General features: G+C 39.8%; 1 protein-coding gene across 16 annotated transcripts in view; it reads left to right on the forward strand.

The window, feature by feature from the left end:
- The window catches only part of stxbp5l (syntaxin binding protein 5L), a 129,597-nt gene that overhangs the window by 12,475 nt on the left and 90,390 nt on the right, over nt 1–26,732 (forward strand). For all 16 annotated transcript variants that reach the window (XM_069154715.1, XM_069154716.1, XM_069154722.1 and 13 more), the window contains exon 2: nt 6,913–7,010. In XM_069154715.1, coding sequence (XP_069010816.1) covers nt 6,913–7,010 — 98 coding nt within the window. The remainder of the gene's footprint in view (nt 1–6,912; nt 7,011–26,732) is intronic.

A 26,732-nucleotide genomic window follows, 5' to 3' on the forward strand; every position in this document is an offset into this window, starting at 1 on the left:
ATCTATCTATCTATCTATCTATCTATCTATCTATGAATAAAATGGTAACAAGAAGCGGTGCATAAATTACCTAATGCTCCATGTGTTATCTTTGAGTTCACCAAGGAAAAAGTAATCCCTTTTCTAATGAAAAAAAGTGATGTTTCTTTTTCTTTTCTTTCTTTTTTTTTATAACAACAACTGACCAGACAGCGGGAATACTGTATATAGTTACAGCCACGAGCTTAATAACAACAACAACAGGTGTCCCAACTGCTGTACGCCAAAAGCACCAGATGTACGAGACAGGCTGACCTGTGCAAAGAAATTTAAAGTGACCGCCCCCATTTCACTAAAATATACATGTGATCCAGTGACATTGATTTTAGATGAGGTGGAATTTCAGAAAAATAACCTTAAGCCACCATTTAATGTCTTAACGATCAAATAACCGCAAAAAATATTTACAGGCCAACATCGTGGCAGCGTAGGTGCTGTGGTAATTAGTTTACAATATAATGATCGTCATTACGATTCAGTTTGTTGCACCTTTATTTATCCCTGCAAGGGCATTTGCATAGAAACAAAGAAATATAAATAAAGATCCTGTCATCACAGACCTGAAAGTATCGAAAGCTATAAGCCATTAGTCATTAGCCATTAGCCCAAACAGCATGTAATTGATAATAAACAACCTAATAAACAGAAATACATTACAAGCAATATCCTCATTAGCTAATCTGCGCCTTGTGAAGCTGATTTAAGATGATGAATAAAATAATGTTGAGATTTCACAAGAAAAGTACACAATCATAGCGGTGACCTCCTACGTGCAGTAAATTTCCCTCCATCATTTCCATTTCCCTTTGCTTTCCTCGGCTATCTTCACACATACTACTCTCACTATGTATTATTCACCACTTGTCAGTGCTCTTGCTTCAAACTGCACATCACAAGTGGCCTTTTCATCCGTTCCTCCATTTGTACTTGGTGTGCGCGCAACGCTTCCGTTGTGATTTTGTTGTTGTGTAGATAAATGCATCCAAGCACCATCAAGGTCAGGCCGCAGAGTCTGCTCGGTGCATTACTTATGTACCATTGTCTAAGATCCTCAGTGGAGTTGCCATATGTCATACTGAAGGAACAAATAGGGAATCTGTTAACAAGTTGGGCCAGTTGTAACTGACTACCTGTTTTAGTAATTATTTCATCTTACATGTCATCTTACCTGATTTGAGTGCAGCTTCAGTTTTCTTTGCTGTGATTATGGTGTGGAAACTCTGTTTGCTTTTAGGTTTGCATACTACTCTGAAGTTCAGACTAATCAGTGACCAGTGGGAGTGGTTTGGTGGGATTAGGTTGAATTTGAATGTGTTTTTTTTTTTTATTAATGTAGTTGTAGTGGTGGTAGAGTTTTGGCCTCAGCACATATCAATACTGATTGTTTAAAGGCTGCTCCAAACATTTCAAAATGAACCCAGGGTCTATGCCCCGTATGAAGCAGCAACTCAAAAAGATTCCCTATGGAGCAAGTCCAGACATATACACCCCCATTTCTAACAAAAGGTGGGACGCTGTGTAAAATGTAAATACAAACAGAAAACAACAATTTGGAAATCATGAAAACCCATATTTGATTGCAAATAGACCAAAGACAACATGTTCAATGTTGAAATTGAGAAATTGTATTGTTTCTGAAAAATGTATGCTCATTTTGCCAGCAATTGATTTGTAAATGTGTCTACATTCACGCAGAAACATTTGGGTCAGGTAACATCAGGCTTATTTATAGTTGTTGACATGCCTAAGAAAGTGGCAGTTATTTGACAATACTAAAGCAACATCTTTCAACGTCTAGTTAGCTAATGGAACAGTCATCCATCTAATGCATGCGTCTACTTGTAGGCTCTCAGGATCGGGAGCAGCGTACTGGTTACTAATGGCTTCAGGAGGGGGTGAAGGGGGAGGAGGGGTCATTGTTGTTGTTGTTTTTATGTCTTTACACCGCGCTTTCAAAAGGTCATTTGTTGTGTATGTACCTATGCTCTGTGTCTTCAGTAAGAATATGTTTTTAAATGGTTTATGTTGCCACAGAAAATATCATAGTCGTAATTTTCTCAGGGCTTTGCTTATCTTGTTGGTCACTGTTACACAGTGAGGATTGTTTGGTCTAACAAACACAGTTGCGCCATGGCTCACAGAAGGAACTTTAATCCCCACCTGTTTGCTTTTCATCAAGTCAATTATAAAATGTATGCTAATTAGCTGATATAAGACAGCGTAGAATTGATGATGGTTGTCATTGGAAGAGTCAAAAACAAGGTCAGTTTTGGCTTCAAACATAAAGCCTGCTACCTGAACATTTCGTAAAATAAATGTTGTTAATGACAAAGAATTAGGAGATAAAAGATTTGTTAGCGTCAGAGTTTAGCAAATCAGAGTATTCTGACTCAACGTGCACTGTTTTGTTTTTTTCTTTATTTCTTTGCACTTTTTGTGAGAAAATGAACAAAGTGCACAGTGCTGAAAATGATATCCTCTTGATTAAGTCTTACCAAATGTAAGTGTTTAAAGTCTATGAGTGTAATTGTTGAACACTGCTATTGCTTTCACATGTAGATGAGGAAAATCTAAAGCCATTTCACTGTGTTGATGCAAAGCTGGAGATATAGCTGCTCAATTCACAATTGGCTGGCAGTGGTAGACATGGTGCTGCTTGCTATTTATAGAACCGGGGGTCTAGACCAGCTCTGCAGCTGAATGCTGTGTGAAGAGAGAGGCTGGTGGGTGGCATGAGGTGGTATTAGTCTTTTGGGGGGGGGAGGGGGGGGGAATAACTGTGTGGGGTTAGCTGATTGAACGTCAAGCTTGTGTGCATAAAGGTTGTGTTTGAGTGCACAACAGAGAACGTGAAAGGAGGAGGAGGTGGATGGAGAGTGGAGTTGATGTAATGCAGCCTTTGGCAGCCATAGCGTAGGTCTTTCGCAGCAGGTCAACAGTTACTGCACTGCTGACTGCATTTTGAAATGTACTTCTTGGCAGCATGAATATACACGTAGTAATTCTTCTGTGCTTGTTTTCCCTTGCTCATTTTTTTCTCGGTCTGTTTTTGAGTGGAGACTGCATTTTTTTATATTTCTGAACAGTTAACCTTCCTTAGGTAGCTGTATGACTGTAGATAGATAAATGACAGAAAGACAGACAGACAGACAGACAGACAGATAGACAGGAAGACATATAGATAGACTAAATGTACATAGATGGACTGAATGTACAAATACACACAGAAAGAGGGAGAAAATGGCTTTATGGCTTTGGCCTTCAAATATGTATAAGCAGCTGAGATTCACCAGAGCAAATGTGTTTCTCATCCACTTCTTGGCTCTCTTGTACATGTATTGGATGGGCGGGTGGGATCCCGTATCCCAGCAACTGTGCACCAGAGTCAAGCTAGTCTAGGGAGAGAATCTAAGGGGGACTAGTGGCAACACCTGGAGGATGAATGTGTAAATGTTTGTGTTTGGCCTCTGTGTGTGTGTCCATGTCCGTGACATTTGTAGGATTCTGTATGCGAATGTGTCGGCACGACCGACGCTTTTCTCTTTTTGGAGTGTCAGAACTTTTTGATGATCTTTAGATCAGAGCTGCAGTCATGGTGGTGTTTTTGACTGTCAGTTTGAAATGGCATTGTCGGTATCATCTGCAGCTCTCTGCTGCCAAAGGCTGAAACATTTACAATGTGACAACTCGTATAAATGCTTGACCTTTATCTTTGTCCTCTTCAATAAATGGGGGTCAGAGGAAAGGCAAGTAGTTCTTAGTGACAGGGTGAAGGCCTGCATCCATTCTGCAAACATTTTCCTCTCTACTTTTGAGGCCCTTTCGATGCAGCCACTTCTGGAATCAGATTCAACCCCATTAACTCAACCCCAACCTCTTTAATGCAGGAACACATTAAATAGTGGAGGAAAATTACAGTCTCAGAGCCATTACATTTAAAAAAAAACTTGAGTTGAGATAACTTGAACATTTTTTGTTTTTATAATAATAATTCTGAGGAGATAGAAGAAGAAATCTTATGTGTAACATGTTGTTTTGGGCCATTTAGTTGCGTTCTTAGTTAATTTTTTCTACTTTAAAAAGCAGTGTGAAAAAATTGTGGTATAACAGAAATAAAAAAAATTCGCAATCCTAAACACTATAAAGAAATAAATAGCAGATTCCAAGATTTGTCATACATGTTTTTGCTACTTAATTTGGAATAAAACAGGTGACAACATAATTTCAAATATAATCTGACTGGAGGATGCTATCATTTGCTGTGTACTGCGTGACTTCAAAACTGTGGAATTTGGTATTTTTTAAAACATAATTTACATGCAATGAAATCAAAGTCTTTTTAAAACTGCCGGTAGATTCAATTAATTTGTTTTTTTTTTTATCTAAAGGGTTATTACCACTCCATTTGTATGCAAGGAACTTAAAGGCCCAAATGTAGCGTTGGCACCCTGCTGTGTTTGAATCAGTTTCGTAACAGAAATATGTGCATCTGAAGGTCAGGTAGTCTTAATTGGTATTCTACAGCTGTACACACACACACACACGCGCACACACACACGCACACACACACACACACACACACACACACACACACACACACACACACATACACACACACACACAAACACACACACGCACGCACGCACGCACGCATTGCAAATAGATTCCCACGGAAGCTCTTGTTTACTGCATATGAAGGGGAAATATGTGCAGAGCATGTACACATGCAGACAAACAGATGTAGACTCTGGTTTGTCTCTGTGTTGTTTCTCATTATTTTCCGTGGAGTGTGATCACTGCAGACTGATTTCATTCTCTCCATGTTTGATTATTTTATAACCATCTCATTCATCCACAGACTTTCATATTATCTTTGGAAATTCATGCGTCTCCAGCATTAATGAAAGCACAAAAGCAGTGTTACAACAATTTAGGCACCCAAACAAAGGTACTTGTGATGAGGTGTGTGCGTGTTTGTGGTTTCAGAGATGGAGATTTATTATTTAGTGAGTTTTGTTCAGAATTTTACAGATGAAATATCCTTTCAAACATCTGTTGGCCTGCTCTGCCAAATAATGTTTTTTTTTTTTTTAAGGTCAGTGGCTTTCATTATCAATTATGCTGAGGAGATTTTGTGAATGCAAGTTTACATGATGAACTGTTACTTCCAGTAGTAAATGGCATTTCCAGGAAAGGCCTTGACACATCCAGATGATTAGGTCTCTGCTCAGGTGGATGGTGAGGAATTTGGACGTGTCTGAAATCACTCACTTGTTTTCCCATTTACTATTCCTCATATTATGGACACTCAGTGTTTACTCTATAGGGAGCAGAAAACAGAGATTTCAGACTCTCATGGATTATACTGTACATGCTTTAGACGGTTCTTTCCTCATTCTGGAAATGTTTGGTGGCGTGATATGGTACATTAATTACACACTTACATTAAATGTTGCATAGTAAATACAGTGACTTGAAACCAACAATTATTTATTGATAAGTTTATGGGCCAATTATTTGCTTAATTAATCATTTAATCTGTAAAATGTAAAAGAAATACATGGTTTTTTGTTTTACTCACAATTCCTGAGAGCTCACAGTGAGTTAGTCCTGAGTTTGTGGATGTATTTAGAATAATCACACGTGTGCAGTAAAGCCTTACATGCACAACAAAGCTGAGAGGAGACGATTGGACCCTATACAAAGTGAGAAGAGGTCTGTCAGCCAAAGTAAAGTGAAGTGACGTGTTTGTATGGCATGGGTATGGTGGAACTTGAAGCAAGGCTGACCCGGAATAATTTAGCAAAACACTTTTTTTTTTTTTTTTTTTTTTTTTCATTCTCATTTTAGGATGGAAAAAAGATGAGTAAACAGCGAAAAATATCTTATTTTAGTGATAATGTTTTGCAAATGCATGGCCTGTAATAGTGCTCCCGTGAGCAGTCATCAGCGGTTTTTTTAGCGTTAACTATAATATGATTTTTAAAAAAAAATTGTTTTCATTCCTATCTGTATTATTGTTACTGTCTTGTAGTCTCATACTGCAGTTTTCTGGTAAAACAGTGATATTGTTTGAATGTTTTTAGTCAACAGCAGTGATGTCCATGTCTTTACATACACCCCTCCTCCCCCCTGAGCAGATTACTGTAAGAGAGGCACTGCTGGGAAATTTAACATGACCAAGGGCAGACAGCTGCAGTGCATGCGGTGCTTCTTTGAGTGGGAGTGGGAGAGACAGGGCGGTTTTGCCTTGTCAGGCTTGGCGACATGACTGTTGAGGGTTGTTCAATTTTTTTTAGTTCTAGAATCTCGTTGCTGCATGAATATAAATTGCAGTTCTATTCTAATTATTGTAAAGTCTCCTTGTTTTGATGAGTATTGACCTTGTAAAGAGTTTTTGAAATTTAATAAGCGTTCAGATACGTCTTGTTTTGTATTCATAGATGTTAAAATTATTTGCATATTCAAGCAATAGTAAAAATTCTGTTTACAAGATATTGTATGGATGCATGTATGTATGTATGTGTCGTTTACGTTTATATTTTTTTGTTATAGTATCAGTATTGGACAAGAATAGTGTTAAACAAGTTATCACTTTGCCTCAGCTAGAAGTTACAGGTTTAAAAAGTAAACACACACAAATGTCAAAAGAAAAATGTTTTCTCTCATCTAAAAAGCTTTGTTTTTGCCAGCCTCAGTTCATAAACCGTAAAGTGGAAGTCATACAAATATTTGTTGTCCTTCACAAAAAAAGTATTCTGACAAAATGCTTGTTCACAATGAAAAGTAAAATCATTTAGCAGTTTATCATTAAGTCTAGGAATGGTCTTGTTTATTTAAAACATAATCTTTGTTGTTGTTTTTTTCTTGCAGACGGTGCGTCATGGTTTCCCCTACCAGCCCACTGCTTTGGCCTTTGACCCCGTGCAGAAGATTCTGGCCATTGGCTCACGATCAGGCGGCATACGAATGTATCCTTTACCTCACATTCACTTCCTTCCTCTGTCTTCCTCCTCAACCTCTGGTCTGGGGACACAGTAGAAAACGATATGTAGATCAATACAGATGAATATATTCACTATAAATTAATTACCTAGCCTTTGTTGTTCTTCATTATTAAACTAAACAATGAAACATAATCGATCACAGTTAACATAAAGTTAGCGCTTGCATTATGTGGCACTTTTTTTTTGTTGATAATTTAAGTTGAACGAGGACTGTTGGGTATAAACTAGAGTTAATTTGCACAAGCACACCTAACTGTGGTATATTTCAAAACAAATGCACTTGCAAATTGCATTGCATAAAGTAGATACAAATAGTATCAAGAAGTTCACAGATAGTGTATCTATTACCACAGAAAACAATGGCTATACTTCTATACTGTGTCTCCTGGCAGGGTTCCTCCAACCGTCCCCCTCCTCCCCTAATTCTCATTCCTCTTTCCACCCTGTCATTTCATGTTGCTTGGTTGTCATGTCGCAGGCTCAGAACTGTCCACCCAACAGCCCACGCCCTGGGTCGCCCCGTCGCAGGGATGGGAGAGAACGTGCGAGTGCAACCCCAGGTAGGAGATTGCACCCTCATAAATACCCAGGCTTCCCAGTATCCCTTTGGGGAGCCCACAACAGAGGAAGGGAACAATTATTGATGCCGCGGGAGGCCACGCGGCCGGTGCCGCTGGGTTAATACATGAAAAGTGAAAGTGATGTCTGTTCTGAAAGATACAGAAAGAAGTGACAGTGACAGGAGGAGATGCGACATTGTTTGAATATATGAAAAAGAGGGAAAGAGACCGAGGCTTGAAATTGGAGGCTGAATGTTGAGAAGGGTAAAGGTGCGCAGCAGTGCTGGATTACACGGGAAATAGCTGGTGAAAAGTGATTACATGATCAGCTCAACCAACTGTAGATATAAGTTGCTTCTTCCTTTTTCTTAATCTGTCCCTTTTCTTTGTATCCTATACCGGACTGTAAAGCGAGGCTGTGATCTCAGTTGGATGGAAGCCCTTGAGTGACTTAGCATTTGTATTGACATGCTGCACACACCTTCCTCTTCTCCCGTGTGGCCTGTCACCGACTCGCTAACTCTCTCTCTCTCTCTCTCTCTCTCTCTCTCTCTCTCTCTCTCTCTCTCTCAATTGCACTGTCTCACACACCCACACACACACACACACACACACACACACACACACACACCCACACACACACACACCCACACCCACACACACACACACACACACACACACACACACCTCTCTATTTTGCTGTTTCTCATTCTGCCTCGCCCTCCATCGCCTTCTGTCTGGAGGACCTTTTTTCCCCTCCTTATTTTGACTTTTATTTATTCAATTCACCTTTCCTCCGTCCTTCACAGCCCATCTCAATGTTCTTCCCTTTTCTTCCAGTGCTTTAAACATCCGCCTGTCGTCCTCTGTAACAGTCTCTCTTTGTTGTTTTCCTCTGTTGTTTGCCTCTGTTGCTTTTCTAATGCAATTCTCCTTTTCGTGTTCCTTCATTTGTCGCTGTATTAGTGCTGTATACAGCAGTGACCTTACAGCAATTTCTCATCTTTCGTTTCGAGTCAAGTGGTACAATAGGAAGTCCTGCCTTTTGCTTTTATTTTGCTTCGACATTATGTTAGTTCTGCACAAACAACCTACCCAGTATATCTCACAGTTTCACACGATTTTCATTCTTTGAACCCAGTCTCTCTTGGGTTGAGCAGCGTGTAAATACAAACAATTCAAAGGTAGCACCCTGTCTCTGTCTCTGGTGTTTGTCTGCTGTTACTGGCCTGATACCTTAGGCACTCCTTCCACTATTGCACATCATTATTTGGTAGAACTACATATTGTTGTTCCTGTTAAAAACATTTGTTTTGATCTTTGGGGACTTGAAGTTAAAGAAACCGATGGCACTACTGATTGACTCTGTGGGATCGTGGTTTTGTGGGCTGTCTGTGGGAGAAAGATGTTTCTAGTGTGTGGTGTGTTGACATGTTTCGCTGAGAGAATGTATGCGTGTACAATATGTACAGTATATCTGCGTGCTTCAGTAGCCAGAAGATTGATCAATATATCCATGAGTTTCCATGGAATCTGCAAAGTTACATCATCTTACTTTACAGTGTTTTCTTTTTTATGTGCATAATCAGCTCGATACTTGTTCCAGTTCAGCTCTTATTCTGGAACTGTTGTTTATCAGTGAATACACATTTTCTGAAGCAGTGATTTGTCTAGTGCAGTGAGCTGTAGTCAGCTACTCTCAGATCTACCGGAGAACCTATCAAAACCACATCTATATTTTTAGGCTACAGTTTTGCTTCTCAAGCAGACATCTGAAGTATAACATTTCACCCTTCTTTCATGATAACATCAACCACTGAATTCTGTTGTTATTCCAAGGCCTTAAAAGCAGGAGTGTTGTGCTATTTGTTGAAATACTGGAGCGCTTGTGACAAGTGCACACACATGTAAAAATGTTCCTACAGTGGCAAATTTACATATAATAGTCAATACGTATATTTCCATCACTTGGTTATATGGTAAACCATATAATAATGGTATTTTTTAATTACGCCTCAAAAGCGTTATTGTCCAATTTCAGTCAATGTGTCTTCATGCAAATGTTTCAAAATAAAACCCTTGTTAAGAAACAGATACAGGAGGTGTCAAATTTGTATTGTCAGAGTGTCGTTCCGGTGTGCACTGACAGCACTGCACATATGCTTAAAAGTGAAACATTGAGTTAATGTTTTGTCTAAAGTAAGGGTTTAGTTTAGTTAGTTAGGATATTACAGGACATAATCTGACAACACATTGAGTGCATCTACTTTTAAGAACAGGTCATGCCTTTTATCATCTAATCTTACATTTTGCTTTCATACTATTACTTTATTCTGGTTTAATTGAGTGCTGCTATATTTTCTGTTTGTGGACCAAAACAAATCATCAAGTCAGTTCGCATTCGCATGAGGTGGCTGTTTTGTCCAGGTGTGCTTTTTTTTTTACTCTGGTTCATCTGAGAATAGAGCTGGCAAGTTTGGCGAAAGTGGTGCAGATATTTTAGCTGACTCAAGAGTTGCTTAAATCTTTGCTGCTCTACCTGCAGTGGCAGAAAAAATAAGCAGGAAAAAGAGGGAGGAAATTAAGCAGGTAGAGACACATATAGAGCTACAGGAAGAGAGAGAGAGAGAGAGAGAGAGAAAGGTAGCATTAGAGAATTGAGAAGAGGGAAGACAACAGGCCTCCAGACTCTCACATGGGGTTTTGCATCTTTGGCAACTTTTTCACCCCTGATGAGTTTGCATCCATGTATACTGTGATTTGTTTTGGACAGCATTATTCATGCTTGTCAGTCTTTATGTCACATATATAACATGAATCGCTGAGTCAGTCACAGTCGGACTGGTTCTGCTTTGGTGAATAGTGCATAGCAACGATGTCATCAGGGCTGGTGCAGTGGGTTGGCAACAAGGCTCTCTGCAGTGGGCTCATAGGACACTCCTCCCTCTGCCTGGGGCGAGACTACCAACATATGCTGAGATTTGGTTTACTGAGAACAAATAGAATAGAGAAGGTGCTTGACAAGTGTGTATGTCTCTGTGTCTGTGCATTCATGTGTGTCTTTGTCTATTTCTGTGCCCAAACCCGCATCTGCTTGCTGAGCGTGCAGCGTGCTGTCTGCCTGTGTCAGTATTGTATACACGTGTGTGTGCACTTGTCTCTTATCAGTGTGTGTGTGTGTGTGTGTGTGTGTGTGTGTGTGTGTGTGTGTGTGTGTGTGTGTGTGTGTGTGTGTGTGCGTGCGCGTGCTGTGAAAGTGGTTGTAGTTTCAATAAAGGGTTCTGGTAATAGAATTGCCCAGAGTCAGATAGACAGTCACTTCTCATAAAAGTCAATCAGATCAGAGAACAGGAAAACCCAAATGAGATGAGATGCAGAGATAGAAATGGAAAAGAAAGGTTGGAGGGAGGAAGAGGACAGACGGAGGGCTCTTATTGATATCAACAAATAGGACAGTTAACATTGATCCATACGTCACTTTAATACCAATACTGTAAATCATTGCCATTTTCTTTTTGAGGTGTTCTGTCTGGTTTGGTGACAATTCAATATTATTGTTAAAGGAGACCTGGTATGCTCATTCTAAGTTTTTATTCATTATTTTTATTCTTGGACTCTACTAGAGAAGCTCTGCATGACTCATAGTTAAAAAAAAAAAAAGATGATTTAATTTTGGCTCTTTGTCCAAGGGAGGTGTGCTTTGTCAGCCCTTTGTCTGAAACAAGCAGTTTTAGATCCTGTCTCTTTAAGGCACCCTCCCTTAAAGTCCGCTTTCTTCTGATTGGCCAACATCCAAGAAGCCTCCTGATGGTCAGGAGCCAGAGCTTGTGAACTATGCCTTGTCTTGCAGGTGTTGAAAAGAAAACTCTGACTCTAATGAGATCTCTGGTTCTTGACTGCAAACGGCAACTTCTAATATCCATCTGTACGGGATGTGCTAGACTGTAGTTTGACAGATTTTTGGCTTAGAATATCTTCACTTTAAAGATAGAAATGAACAGAGTGTATGAATAATCTGATTCCCGAGCAATTATTTTTAATGGGATTACTTTTACTTATGTTCTTCCATCCATTATCTATATCCGCTTTATTCTGAACAGCGTCACGGGGGGGTTGAAGTCTATCCCAGCTGACTTTATGTTTAATAATAATTGGAAATGTTGGACACGTTTAATATTAACAGCCAACATTTTAACATCATGTACATGACAGGAAATTAGGAAAAACATAAGAGGACTCCATTAACCTGCTTTTAGGGGCATTGTATGTGGTCATATGATCGTAACTAAGATTTAGTGATTTAGGTATGTTTTTCTTATTGTAAGAATTATCAATGTATTGTGTAACAGGTGCACATCTTTTTGCATCAGTTCAATTGCGTTTATTATTAAAAACATTGTCACGATATGCACAGAAAAATGTGTATGTCTACATATACAGTCAGCTGCAACTTTATGAGGTAAAATTATCTAAATGTGTCACTTTATAACCTGCATTAAGGTTGGCTGTATTGCAGTACAGTTGCATGACATTTTTCTGCGCGAGAAGTACCTAATAAATTTACTACTGTGTCTAAGTACTGTACACTGCTGATCCAGATTTGTCATGACTCTGGATGTGCTATCAACACCGAGTAAATCAATTGCCTTGACTAAAGCTGATATTGCATGTCCTCCTCTGTCATCTCAAGGAACTGCCAAGACTTTTGGCCCGCCAGAAATTTGTTGATAGTGCTGTGTCAAAGATAAGATAGTTAAGATAAGTTAGGCAGCTTTGACAACAGTCCTCTGTCTATTACCGGGGGAAAAAAAAGGGTGCAGCTTTAGTTTTTTTTTTTTTTTTTGGGGGGGGGGGGGGGGGGGGGGGGGGGGTTAACCTCTCATCAGCTGCCACATGTTGTTCAGTGATCAGCAGCAAGCGATTACTAAACCTAACTTGGCCAATGGAGTGAGAGTAGGCAATGGTAGGAGGTCACTCTTTGAAAATATACAGCGACTGTTACAGTCTGTTATTAATCACACAGCCGCACAGTGTGTGTGAGTGAGTGAGCGAGTGAGAGTGAGAGAGAAAGAGAGTGAGTGAGAGAGAGAGGACAGCTTTGCGGCGCCAGTTAGACAAACAATACCATCAGATAGTCATCAATTAAGCATTCACCGTTGTCACACTATGTCTTTGGCTTTTGCTGACTGTGCGAGCAGGCCTGCGAACATAATGACAGTTTTGCTGTCGGTGGCTGAGCTACTGCAGAAGGTGGCCAGTGCCATAATCAGATGCTGCCCACATCAAGAGTGTCGCGTGTATTTGCACACACCATGCTCTATTTACATGTTTTCTGTCACCGCTGTTACCACTAAGTCTATTTCCAAACCTGAGCTCATTATCGGCACACCTGTTGCCATGGATATGAGCACATGCAGAAAATAATCACGACAAGACGTGTACGGTCCTGCCGAGGATCTCACTTGGTCTTGGGTGAATTACACGTAATAGGATTTGCGGCTCTGTATTTTGTAATCAAGAGGAATGGCAGTTTTTACTGACGCCGAAGGTGAGCAAGCAAAAGTGCTGCTCTCGTAGTGGGACAGAAAAGGGATGAGGCAGCAGTATTAGGCTATTCATAACCACACACTGCACTCTATCCTTACTTACCCTTGTAGGATGCACGATAATAGAATTAATGGCTCTACCCTGTGGTTTACTCCTGGATTAAATTAAAATGAATATATGTATCGCAGTTTATTTTGACTCAGAAGAAAATTAGGACAGCAAGTAATTATTGTTATCATTTTCTAATTATTAGTTAATCATTAATTATTTACGTTGGTGTTAATTGATTAATCATCTTGTCAATACTGTCACGACAAATGTCCTTTACAAGTTTCCACAGACCAAGGTGACGTCTTTAGGCCAATTATTTTTTTTAAAGTACAAACCTTCCCCTCATGAAATTGTGACATTTAGAATTTGTACTATTTATTGGTCCTTTTTTTTTTTTAGGTCATATTGTTTCTCTTGTCTTTTTCCTGAACATAACTTTTTAAATTTGTCATTATGTTTTAATGTTGAAGTAAATACTCAAAGGTAGATGCCGACTGTTGCCAGTTTGCGATACAGATAGGCGTAACCATGGCGAGTTGAACATACGGTGCAATCACATGCACATCCTCACTGCAACAACACTACATTGCCGTTGGGTGTGCTATGTTGTACCCAACTGTGTAACAGAAAAACCTTTAATTTCCCATAATTCTCTGTAGTTTGTTGATCTTCTATAACAGTCTCTTTACACTTTGTATTCCATTGTCTGTAACTACCTGAGATAAAGGGAAGGTATCAGGGTTCTCCGGAGATCTTTTATCCTGTTTTCTGTTTCTGTTTTTGTCTTTACCCTCTCACCTAAAATGTAGTGTGTACTTGTGTGTGTGTGTGTGTGTGTGTGTGTGTGTGTGTGTGTGTGTGTGTTACACAAATATACATACACACACACACACACACACACACACACACACACACACACACACACCTTCCTTATTCCCTTTCTCATTCCGCTGCTTGTGGTCCTTTGTCCACTACGCTAGGGATGCCGAGGTAGTCAAGGAATGAAAGGTCAGCTGCCTATTAATAGCAGCACTGCTAACACGCTAGAAAATGTCAGTGGTATACATTCACAGACCACCTGCTGCCAAATGATACACTGCAAAATGTAGATAACATGACAGAAGACATTTTCAATTCTGCTAGAAAATCGGTCGGCTCTAAAGTCACATTTTTCTGTTTGATTCCTTAACATCAATGATTGTGGGCGTTTTGGACCATCTATGGACAATATGTACTGGTTCTTACCGACTACAAAGGCATCATGGAAAAGCAAGATGTTTAGAAAGGCTTGTAGCGCTTTACAGAACTCAGCAGCAGAATACCTATACTGTTTAAACAATTGAGCTACTTCAAATGTCAGTCTGTGTGTAGATCCAGACCTGTTTTGTGCCATGTTTCATGAGTGCGTAGCTCAAGTGAAACGTTGGCTGTTACGTGGCCTGTGTGGACAGCTGCAATGATTAAAATGGAACTGTATCTGTTCCATCAGACATAAGATAACTAAAAGGTGGTTGCCGGCTCTCATGACTTTTCTTTAAAATATAGACAAGGAGCTTATTTTGACATTTACGTATGAGTACTGAGTGCTATGACAGTATTTTGCTTCTGAGCAAAGTAACAGTGTTACTAAGCTGTGTTGCTCATCGGCCCTCTAGCTCCTGAAGCAGTGTGCCCATGTAACCAAACACAAACAAACAGAGGGTGAAAGTCTACCGATGTTTTCAGGTGAAATATCCCACTGGGGTCTCCAACTTCAGTGACTGCTCTGTACTCTCCTCAGAGAAGCTTGAAATGGAAGGAAAATAAAATGTAGAAAGAGGCCTGTATGTGTCAGTCTATCCGCACAAGTTTCTGTGTGGATGTGTACATATTTTTGAACCTTCAATATTCTACCATAAAAGTTGGGTGCCTTGAGTGGGTAGAAAGCACAAGGTGAAGAGAGAGAGGGAGAGAGAACAGGGAGAATGAAAGGTACCATAGAAGCTGAAAGTCAAAGACAGATGGCTTCGTTTTTGTGGACGCACCTGGTGCACAGAGCAGCGCATGGTGCAACACAATGCGCAGCTCTGTGCCATTTCTACATGAATGCTTTCAGCTGATTAATTGCAGACCTGTGATCCATCATCAGTCTCTAATTGGAATGAGACGTATTGTCAAACTGTAATCATGCAGGCCAGATTTCTTTTGCCAGATTATTGCAACCAACAGCAGGCGCTTGCAAAATAACCACTCATGCATCTGTGCCGTTATAGTTTCTGATGTTGTGTAAATCAGCAGAAAAGTTGAAGAATTGCAAAAACAATTCTATATTTCCAGGGAATATTGCAGGGCAATGTAAAATCCTCCTTTAACTAAATAAAGACCCCCTTTTCCCTCCCATCCTGTCTTGAGGCCCGCGCAGGTTCAACATTCAACACTCAGGACATCTTTCTGTTATCTGGTTTATCAAAACTTAATAAACGAGATTGCGCTTAGCGGTCACACGAATCCAGCTACGGACGAGTCCACATAAAAGAGAAGGTATGTGCAGCCTATGACCAATCACAGACATGGAAAAGTGTACTGGCAGCAGAGTGACGTATTTAACATAGGAAGACCAAACTATAATCTTAGACAAATATAAAGAATTTAAAGACATTATCCAGGCTGAACGCAGCACAGTTGCATCTGCTAAATGCGGAAAGGACAGCTGGCAAAACAATTGTGAACTGAATGCATTGCAGAACTTGAAAGGATAATAAAAACGCTTTATCGCTAGCACACGGGAAGATATGAGTGTAATTACATGGGTGCATTCCATTAAATAAATTTAATCTTCGAAGTATTCTCACGTTGTGTATAACAATTTTAGTCTCAACCTTTAACCTGCAGGAAAGTCAGCGAAGTATTACAAGTCTCTGAACACTCTGCCGTCCACTGTCCTCTGTCTCACTCCGCACACGGAGCTTCGTTCCATCTTCTACGATCGGTGATGACTTTTATTTCGAGAGAATTGATGTGTCAGTAGGCAGTATTCTTCATTGTTTCAACCATAACCTGCTCTGGAGCAGGTTGGCTCTTTAACACAAGTTATCATTGCGTTGTATCCCAGTAAAAAGTGAACCTGCTTTGTTTCGCTTTGTTACGGCATACTTGCATTTTGACAGTGCACTTCACCACACTTCATGTCCAGTGCCTTGAGTTACAAAAATTGAAGTCGACAACTCATGTCATCAGATTTCTTTGTGGACTGTTTCTGTTTGGTGCACTTCTTTTAAAGCAGTTAGAATTACACCCACCAAATAACCTTAAGGATGCTAATTCTTAAGCCGCCTCAGTTTTGATTACACAGTGTAAAGTATCTTCAGTGAAGACTGTATTTATATCCTGGTATTTAGCCACTCTGCTTTCTAATTATCTTCATTAGTATGATTTTTATGTCCTGGCGGTTTGATTTCTTACTCACGCTATCACAGTCTACCACATTTATGTTTTAGTGGGAATTATGCAAAATAAGCCAGGGTCTAACTGGATGGTGTTATCGTCGCAAACTGCAAAGGAATTCTGCAAATGCAATTAGCTGCGCCGCCAATGCAATGGTACATGCAATCTTTAAGTCTTTAATTAGATCAGATTACATGTCCCTTTAAATTATATGATTTGGCATGTTGGGGCTTGTTTACTCCACGTGATGATGGAGGTGTGAGCATGTATGCACACTGAGCTTGGTTTTGGCAGTGTTGCCATGTGTAAACACATTACATAATGCCGTGTTCACTTCATCAGAGGAAAGCAGAAGGAGTGAATGACTGACAAAAAATGGAAGGCTGTTGTGTTTTTTTGTGAGTCAATGTGACAGATAAGACACAAAGAGCTGCTCTGCATCCTTATCTCAGCGCTCAGTGATGTCACGTGGAAAACTGTGTGCATTGCAGCACAATAGGAGATAGGACTGTCAGATCTATGTCTGGGTTAAGTTACATAAAATTTAAAAGTCAAGAACTACAACAACAATAACAACAACAACAACAACAACAAGAGATAGCACTTCTTTTTCCTCTCAAGTCAGATTGCCAAGAAATACTTGATCAATGTATTTACATCCCATTTTCCGGCTAAAATTTTTGCGTGACCTTCCTGTAAAACATCGCTCATGTAGCAGATGTGGAATTCAGTAAAGACTCTCGAGCCTGCTTGAAATTTTCCCATAAAATGCATGTCTGTTCCTGTATTATGCTGGTTGTATTAATTAGCTCGTTTGTGAACAACGCTGCAAAACAATAAGCAGGAACACGTGTTGCAAATGGTGGATTTGCAGAATTGTGTCATCAGTATGATGAACTACCTACAGTTTTCATGTATTAGATCTCAGAAAGTATCTGAAAAAATATATTCCAATTTGGTTATTTTCTCAACTAATTCTCCAGGAAATTATAATGCATCACTATACTCGATTCTGTCTCATCTAACTTATTTTTATTGCCAAAATAAATCACATATGTTGTGAAAGAGATGTTATTTGTGTCACTCCAAACCAACATTTTGAATTTATTACCCACAGTAGATACCAAAGGTAATTGCAGTTATGGTAAATGTTTTTCATTAATGGCAGCAATAAGCTTTTCTTTCTTTATATTACTGTCCTCAGAGCCTCATGTTTGGTCCTTCACTATCTCCTAATAAAGACCTGGAGATGTGGTGAAGGACTGCAGCTCCTTGTTGTCACAAAGAAGACATTTTCTGTATTGTGTGAAAGGGGCTAGAGTTGTAAATAGTATTCAAAAGGAGGGTTTTATCTGGCTTTGTGATGTTACCATGGATACATTCGCACAAATGTCTCACTTGGACATCCCAGATGTTCTTGACCATCTGTTTCATTTAACAAATAAAAGGAAATGTCAGAAATCACAGGCAGGATTTATTTGTCTTATTTCACAGCTAATTTAATCATATATGACGGGAAAAACCTTCACTGCTGTGCTGTGATACCCAAAATAGAACAGATATGGACCAGTGGGCCACAATAGCAGACAATCTGTCGCCTTATTTTCCAGGACATGAATTTGAAACATATAGTTTTATTGCTGGTCAGTGCTCTAATGAAGATAATACGAAAGATGCGTCCTTGGTGAGCACATAGAAGGTGCAGTGACCGTCATCAGTGTCACAAGGTGAGACAGTGCAGTGTAGCACATTATATCTCATTAATTCATTCTGTCTATCAACAAAACAACAGACCTTAGCCAAAGGGCTGCACTGATGCCAGCTGCTTCCCTTGTTAATTTGATTCCTCACCTCATCGCCTGGGCCTGGAGCAGTTAGCCACTGAGCTGTCCAGGCGATTTATCTAGACATCTGCCTGAGAAGACAAAAGCACTCCTGTTGCTGTATTTTTGTTGTTTTCCTTCTCCAACACAGGGCTGTGTTTGTTTGTGGGATCTGGACAAATTGACTGCAGGTGGTGGAGGTGGATACAGTTTGCTTCTAATCACCTCACTGTGCAGTGTCGCGGGGGGCCTCATAAGAGGAGAAAGAGATGGAAATGAATGCAGTAATGAGGAAGTGAGGGGAGATTGTTGGAGGGAGGTAAAAAAAAGCTTGATGTCAAAAAAAAGAAAAGTGGATGGCGCCTGCCTAGGACAATGTTTATAGATCCTGAAAGATTTAAGCTAGATGGTAAATGACATTGTTTTTCTGTAGGTCGACAGGATACTGGGAATCAAAATGAGATTTCAGACATTAACATCTGTGAAATGTCTTTTATATGGCGTGTTCTGAACACATAGTTACTGTCTACCAAGTAGTTCATTTTTAATCCTAAAACAGTTAGTTTAGTTAGATGCTTGAGTAATTTAGAAATTGTTTTTGTGTGTTTGTTTCAATGTACTGATGTCATTTTGGAAAATACATTTTATTGTTAAGCTGTCGTAGCTTTATCACAAATGTTTGATAATCACATTTCGGTTGATATGTTGATAATTATTAATATTGGCATCAGCCCCCAAATTCCAGTATCAATCGTGTTCTACTTCTCATCAAGTTCTTTAGGGATTTGAACACTCAAAGGTGGCTGTATTTTGGTGTTTTGGAGCAGGATACCACCTACGACACTGTAAAGTTGTGCCTGAGTGTTGGCCTTCACCCACATGTCCTCACCTGCGGTGTTAGATCAGTAGGCGGAGGATGTGGGAGAAATGAACAAATTGTACCACGCTCTTTTGGAATTGAAAACAAAAGTTTTTGCCAGATGACATCCAACCACAGACCTTCACCTCCTGATGATGCCGTGCTAGATAGGACTGTGTGACACACAAGCAAACAAAATCAGTCTAGTCTAGTTAGTGTCGTCTAACGTGGATGAACCAATTTACGTGGTTGGTTTAATATGTGCTTCCACGTGTCACCTTTGAACTTGCCTTAACCTTACATATTACAACTCTAACACTGATCCATTCCCTTTTGCTGCCTGCCTTCTGTCTGCCAACTAGAATAAAAGTTGGCCTGGTTTTAAGTCACAAAACGCCTCTGGACACTTTTACAAATATGTAGGGCTGTGCTATAATACACAAGTGAGCTTAGAAACACAAGAGACACTGATAGATAATTTTAGCCAGTCTGTCTTGTATGTTACTGACTCTTAGTTTTGCATTGTGTCTGTTCTGGTCTTCTTTACAATCTCTTGTTTCTGGATTAAGCGTCTATGTATGTGGTGCCTTTTGAAGAGAAGATTTTTGTATCTTTCTGCCAGACCTCACTCCATGCCGGTCGTACCTCAAAGGATAATGTAGATAGGCAATAGCTGCAATTTCCCCTGTCTTCTTCATCCCTTGCTCAGGCCGATAGGTGGCTCTTTAATCTGCTCTTCTGGCCCCTGGAAGATAAAGAGGAATGATAAAAAGGGCAGATCAGGGAGAAACAAATTCCCATAGACAGATAAGAGGATACTGCAGGGTCAGACTGTGAAGAAGGGAGCTGCAGAGAAGAGACACAACGGAGGAGAATATAAAGGGGAGCAAGAGAGCGAAACAGAGGTGTGGTTGATGCAAGCAGAGTGTAAATAGAGTTGAAGAGTGCAGAAACTGTGTTCAGAGTGAGAGTGAATTCATTCCAAACTCAATGTGTTATAGACCGCTGTGTTTTTGACTGATTAGATTGAAGGTGAGAACTGTGTGTGCGCTCATTCCCCAGGACCCGCAATGAACGCGCACATGCACATATAGACTTCCGACAAAAATTGCTACACTTGAGGAGAAAAAACTTGACCTTGTTTTCTTGAATCAACTTCCTGTTTTATGAATGCAGTTTCCATTTTGTTAATTAGTGCAGTGTTGTGCTGCAGTCTGACTGTAAAATAGGAAAAAAAACAAAACAAGTGAAACTGTCTGAAGAAAGTGGAACCTGAAATAATTTCAAAGAAAACATAAGACTGAATATGAGAGTACATGGCACGCATATACATATATGTGAGGCACTTGCTCTTATTTGCTGTGAATGTTTGGAGGAACTGGAAGGAATTCTGTTGTCTCAGCAGAACCCTTTCATGATTGCAAGTGATAGATTAGCTGCAATCCATGCGTCTGATTAGCTCTGACCCTTTGTGACTTCATCGATGTAGTTTTTGATTCATGGACTGACAAACTTCCGCACGAGGTTTAAAAGCTTTAATGGTCAGTTTTGGTTGACTTGGGGGATCTCGGGTCCATGCAGCATGTCATTTGTTAGGAATGAGAACCAAAGTCATGAGTACTCCCCTGACTTATAAGCAAGGCCATCTGGATAATAATGAGCTATAAGAGAAACTATACTCACTGTCATTATCATCCTGGCTGATATTCATCACAATTACCGTCTAAGATGTTGTCATCCATCACCATGATCGCATTGTAGGATATTGTCTTTCTTCCACTTATCTTTGTACTCCTTCCAAAGTTCCTTCCTTCCGTCTGTTTCCTTCCATTTAATAGGATATTTGGTCTTTGGTTGTTCTAAAAATGTATAGTTTCTGGGGTGAATGAGTCATGCCTCAGTACAACAGCACTAAAATTTATTCTGTAATACCGCCTGCAGCTTTAAAGAGACTGTAACATGCAGACAGTGTTACGAGCTCAGTGTTGCATCTGCGTTTTTATGTGTAGCTGCTGTGCACACATTCCAAACATGTATTGTGTGTAGACATCAGTGTGTCTCTAAGTGAGGGAAAAAAAAGAAGAAGAAAAGAGCAAGCTCAGAAGAGGTGTTTGTAGGCTCTTTAGAAAAGGATGCTCGCCTCCGAGCGTAAGCAGGCGATTGGTGTAGGTGTACATGTGTGAACACAAGGGTGAACGCAAAGACGCCTGCAAGGAGAGGAGTAGAGAAAGAGGTTGGAAAGAGAGAGAGGTTCTTGGCAGCGTCGCAGAGTCGGGCTGATTTATCTTCCCACATTGTGACTCACCATTTGTCAACCACACAGTTTACATTTACGAAACGGCGAAAAAGCGATAGAGAGAATGGGGGGGAAGGAATAAAAAGAGGAAAAGAGGGAGCAAGAGCAAAAAATAATGTCGTTTTCAGAGGAGACTTTAGAAAGTAGGACATCAACTTTTGTCTTGCAAGCAAAGCCAGAAACTGCTCGGTTTAATGTACTGTAGATTTCAATAAAAAAAATTATTACTGAGGATTTTTAGTTGCACAGTATAATGGTAGCTTGTATCTAACGCAGAATATGTTTAGTCTTTGGAGTCCATTAAGTTGAATGTACAGTACATTTGTTGATGACGAGTGGATTGCGTCCTGATCTTTTCTTTGTCTGAAAACCATTTACATAAAATCTGTCCAAATGAAGCTTCATCAGGATCTGCTAACCTCTAATTGGCTGTCAGTGTCACATGGTGCCCTGTTTGATGTAATTTGATGAAAATGATGCTCACACAGCCCTCATATGAGACTATAGATCTGAGAGCACAGTGTAAGGACTGTTCACATCGTATAATACAACCTTGTTACACATGGGTGTTCGACAGCGTGCGCATGTGGGAGGACTGCAGTGTTTGGGTGACTGCCTTAAGTAATCTCCATCGTGTTAGCCAAGTAATAATGTGTCACTATTGGAAATGTGTACAGTAAATACCGGGCAAAGATTACACTTGTGTTGTGTGGTTTCTCTACTTTTGTACATGCAAGACTAACAAATGCCCACTGGAAACATGTACTGTGTGTTATTAGATAATTATCTGTGTGTCATGGAAGAGATGTCTTTGTTTGAGTGGTCGCAATCCTGAGCAGGAAAATCATGTTTTTCAATGATTCACTGACACATGAAATTGTTTTCATGTGTCAGTCAAACATGTTTACACTTTCGCCCTTACAGGTGCCTGATGACTCTTCCATTTCCCTCCACTCAGTGTCTCACGTCTGACTCTTAAAAGCACTTGATATGCACTGCAAAACATCAATAACACCAAACAGAAATGCATTATGGGGCATTGTTTAAATGACAGTTCAATGATTGCAGCTTTTAGGGTGTTCAAACGCAGCCCCACTCCCACGACATGATTGCCTCTGATGGCGGCTCTATTTGCCTCACACTAATAGGGTTATTTAGCTTATTTGGCGGTGTGTGAATCCCTGCACAATAAAACTGATGGCCACACAAAGGGAGCAGCCCCAGAACTGAGAGGTGAGAACAGGTGTTGTGATAGAGAGCCGGATAAAGGTCTGATGATGACTCAGAGGTTTATTAAGGCATGTCAGGTCAAATCAGTTTTATTTATATTGCCCAATATTGAAATACCTCAAGGGGCTTTGCAGTCTGCACTGCATACAACACCCTCTATCTTTAGATTGATTTAGGTAAGACTAACAAAAAAATGTAAGAAACCTCAGGAAAAGTATTCCTGACGGGATCCCTCCTACCAGACCTGAGTTGCAGTAGATTTTGTGTGTACAGAAAGAAACATACAAAATTTATACCACAGACAATCATGATTTTAAAATTGTAGAATGAATAAATGGATCAATAATTTCTGAGACGGCTCCTGTTGCACGTGAACGATGTGCAGTTCCATGATGTGCAAGGAGCACAAAAAAAAAATCGACAATCCAGCAACTGAGCGTCAGTTGTTGTTGTGGGCAAGAAACGCCTGACCTGATGCGCCTTTTTTTTTTGGTTTTGGACATTCAAGTTCTTCCTCTTGGAAATACAAATGTCACTCAAAACACCTCTCCAAGCCCATTGATTCAATGCCATCAGCTTCCTGAAACCTCTAAAGGGTCTCCGTTGACGATTTCCAGAGTTTGACACGTCATGCCCACAGAGAAATCGGAGAAAGCCAGACCAGCTCTAATACAGACGTCTGTAACTCTGGTGTTGATTTTGATCAAGTGACAGAACTTGTAACACTTACTCATTTAGGTTATACCTTCCTCCTGCTCTGTGCATGTCGCAGTGCTGGGCATCCTTTGCGCAGTAGCTGTCTCAGAACATATTGACTCACCCTGTGTAAACATATGAACAATGTGGTCCAAGAGGATGCTAAATAACTTCCTGGTATCACCAGACAAATGCATGAACCATTAGACATGAACCATTAGACCACCTCGCTGCCATGGGGACCTGAAAAAAGGACCTACAGTCTGAATTTGCAGCACAGGTAAAGCAACAATGAAGAGACTAAATTACCCTGCTTTTGTGCTCATGATTGCTCATAGTCAGATTAGACAACACTACACAGGCATGCACACCATTCAAAGAAACAAACACAGCATCATTATCTTCCAGCATCCAAGTTTCAACAGTAGAGCTGAAGCAAATCCAGTGTACAATATGGACATAATTGCTCAGATCAAAACAGCACCTGATTGGACAAACTAAGTGAGTGGCAGGGCTTTTCCATCAGGCGACAAAGATTACTAACAGCATGAGCGAGTGCCACAGACAGTTTTCACACTGCTGTTTGGCCCTGGAGCGGCACCACAGTTGGCAGCCCTGACAAGTGGAAAGAAACTGCAGATTCTGGCTGATACTCTGCACTGAAGCAAGACTGGAGGTTTGACACTCAAAGTGATTATCAATAGACACTGACATAGACTTGGCTCACCAGTGAGCCAATCACAGGCAAATTGGACTGCAGAAATAGCATGCCATTTGGTTGAAAATGGTGGAATATGCTTGTATTTTCAGGGGAAATGATGGTTATCAAAGTGCTCACATTGTCACTCAAGGGTAGAAACCTTGTTGTGAATTCAAATTTTTGTAAGTCTCACATCTAAACAACTCAGAGAGGCTGTGGAAATGAATAAACTTTATGAGACATTTTCAGAATGTTTTTGTGACACTTTTTGGACCTTTTAAGGATATACATATATTTGAGCTATATCTGTCACAAAAGTATAATGTCCTCTCGAAATAATTTGATTTTGAAAATTGAATTGCAGTCGTTCATAGTTCAGAGGATGCAGACTAGTTCGTTGGTCCCTTGACTTTGCCACCAACAGGTCAAAGGTTTTAATTATCCTGACAGACATTCACACATGGTTCTCATATATTGAAGGCTTTTAAGACCTGCTTGTTACTGTATGTTAAAGAAAATTGCTTGTTGCTAAATGTTGTGACCTGTTGGCCAGACCCTAATTCTTCTTCTCCAGTATTTCAACACCCTGTCTGCAGCTTTTGAACACCTTCCTATTGAGTGATAAAAACAGGACATACAAAACTGTGACTGGATGACACGCGTCTTACAGATGAAGCACACGCCTTCTGGCAGTCACCTTATTCTGTCGTCAGTCATTGCCTTCTTGTTTACCGTTTTCTCCAGTGAGAGGAGTTTATTTTGTGCTCATCACTCATTAACATTAGCTGCATTTTATTTTCAGTGAAAACTGAGTCTGTGTTACAGTTAGCAAGTTAGGTTAGGTTAGGTTAGGTAGTTACTTTATTAATCCCCAAGGGGACATATTTTTTAAATTTGTGTGTATTTAATTTGTGTATACACACCGTTAGTGGAGTTTATACCAAGAAAGCTTTCTGGTTAAAGAAGAGATGATACATGATATGGTGAGTGTGTATATAGTAAAATAACAGATTATCCGGAACAGACGTCAATAGCACAAGATAAAAACATTCTTTTATTACAAGTAAAATAAAACTACTTCTTTTCAAATCATAATATATAAATGATTTAGTGATTGAGAGTTAATTAGAGCTAATACTATATTTGAAATACACAGATTTAATTGACTGATATTACAAATTTTTGTCCTCGCCGTAAAAGTTCTGATTAAACAAGCATTCATGACAAGTTCTGCCAAATGTGCATTTAAGCACTGACAACCACCATGCACAAACTCTGTATTAAACACACAGCGTGGCAGCACAGATAAAATCCTGAAATCTTATACATATGTGTCACTCCTCCGCACACTTAATGTTAGTCCCTGCCTGGAACCAGGATTATATATGTATATTTACATTTTCAAAACAAAAGCAGGTGCAAGAATCCCCTAAGCTGTTTTTTTTTTCCGCTAACACTTGAGCCAGAAACGTGATTATGGGTTTATTATCTAACATTAAGTTATTTTTCATACATTCCATGTAGTCATAGCATGTTGAAGCAGAGTTTCCCTAACAAGACTTAACTGCTTAACATAATTTAAACAATTCAAAAGTAAAACGAAAGGAATTGCAATGTGAAATGTTCTGCTATCAACCATATGCCTGCTGTCTGTCACAGTGTTTCCTGTGATACCATCACTTGAAATTGCCCAAGTCAGAAATTCAAATCACATACATAAGGTTAATCAATCTTAGTTCAAGAAGAGCAACTCTTTGTTATTTTGTGAACAAAATTTCCCCAGGCCTATCAAGTGTCTCTCTTCTGGCTTAAAGGTTTTGGCAAATGTGCATTTAAGCAATTAAAACCATCCTGCACAAACTCCATGTGTAATAGCCAGCATGGCAACATGGCTCCTAAAATCTTCTGCTCCTCACGTCACTGCTCCGCACATTTGTATGCACTCATCACTTAATGTCCGTCCCTCTGCATCAGGGATTATATTTGTATATTTGCATTTTAAAAATAAAACGAGGAGCAAGGAGCCCCTAAGCTGTGTTTAAATGGTATTAATAACATATTCATTTTTTGTGTTTTTTCCAACACTAAGGCAGAAAAGTGATTATGGATATGTTACCTACCATTAGGTTTTAAAACCTCCCTTAAACTTTTTGTAATACTTCAGCACATCACAAAAGCCCCTGCACATTTATGGAAGGTACAAGTACTGATAAACAACACTGTGTTTATTGTTTTTGCTCCCTGTAACAACCCTTCTCATTTCCCCCCCTCACCTTTTTATTTTCCACATAAACAGACAATCAAGGTCCATATTTGCACATTCTGACTTTTTTTTTGTTTACACTCCCCTCGCTGTCACCTACAATATATCTCCCTTTCCTTCATTTTTTTGCTACCACCCCTCTTTCACCCTCCATTTTATTGTTAGCCACAGCCTTGACTATTTCTCCCCCCTTCCCGATCCCCTTCATCCCCTTCGGTCTTTCTTCTCATTCCCCTTC

This window comes from Embiotoca jacksoni, unplaced genomic scaffold (assembly GCF_022577435.1).
Source record: "Embiotoca jacksoni isolate LCO1_2020_lvr unplaced genomic scaffold, fEmbJac1.0.p SCAF_2, whole genome shotgun sequence".
NCBI classification, from domain to species: domain Eukaryota; kingdom Metazoa; phylum Chordata; class Actinopteri; family Embiotocidae; genus Embiotoca; species Embiotoca jacksoni.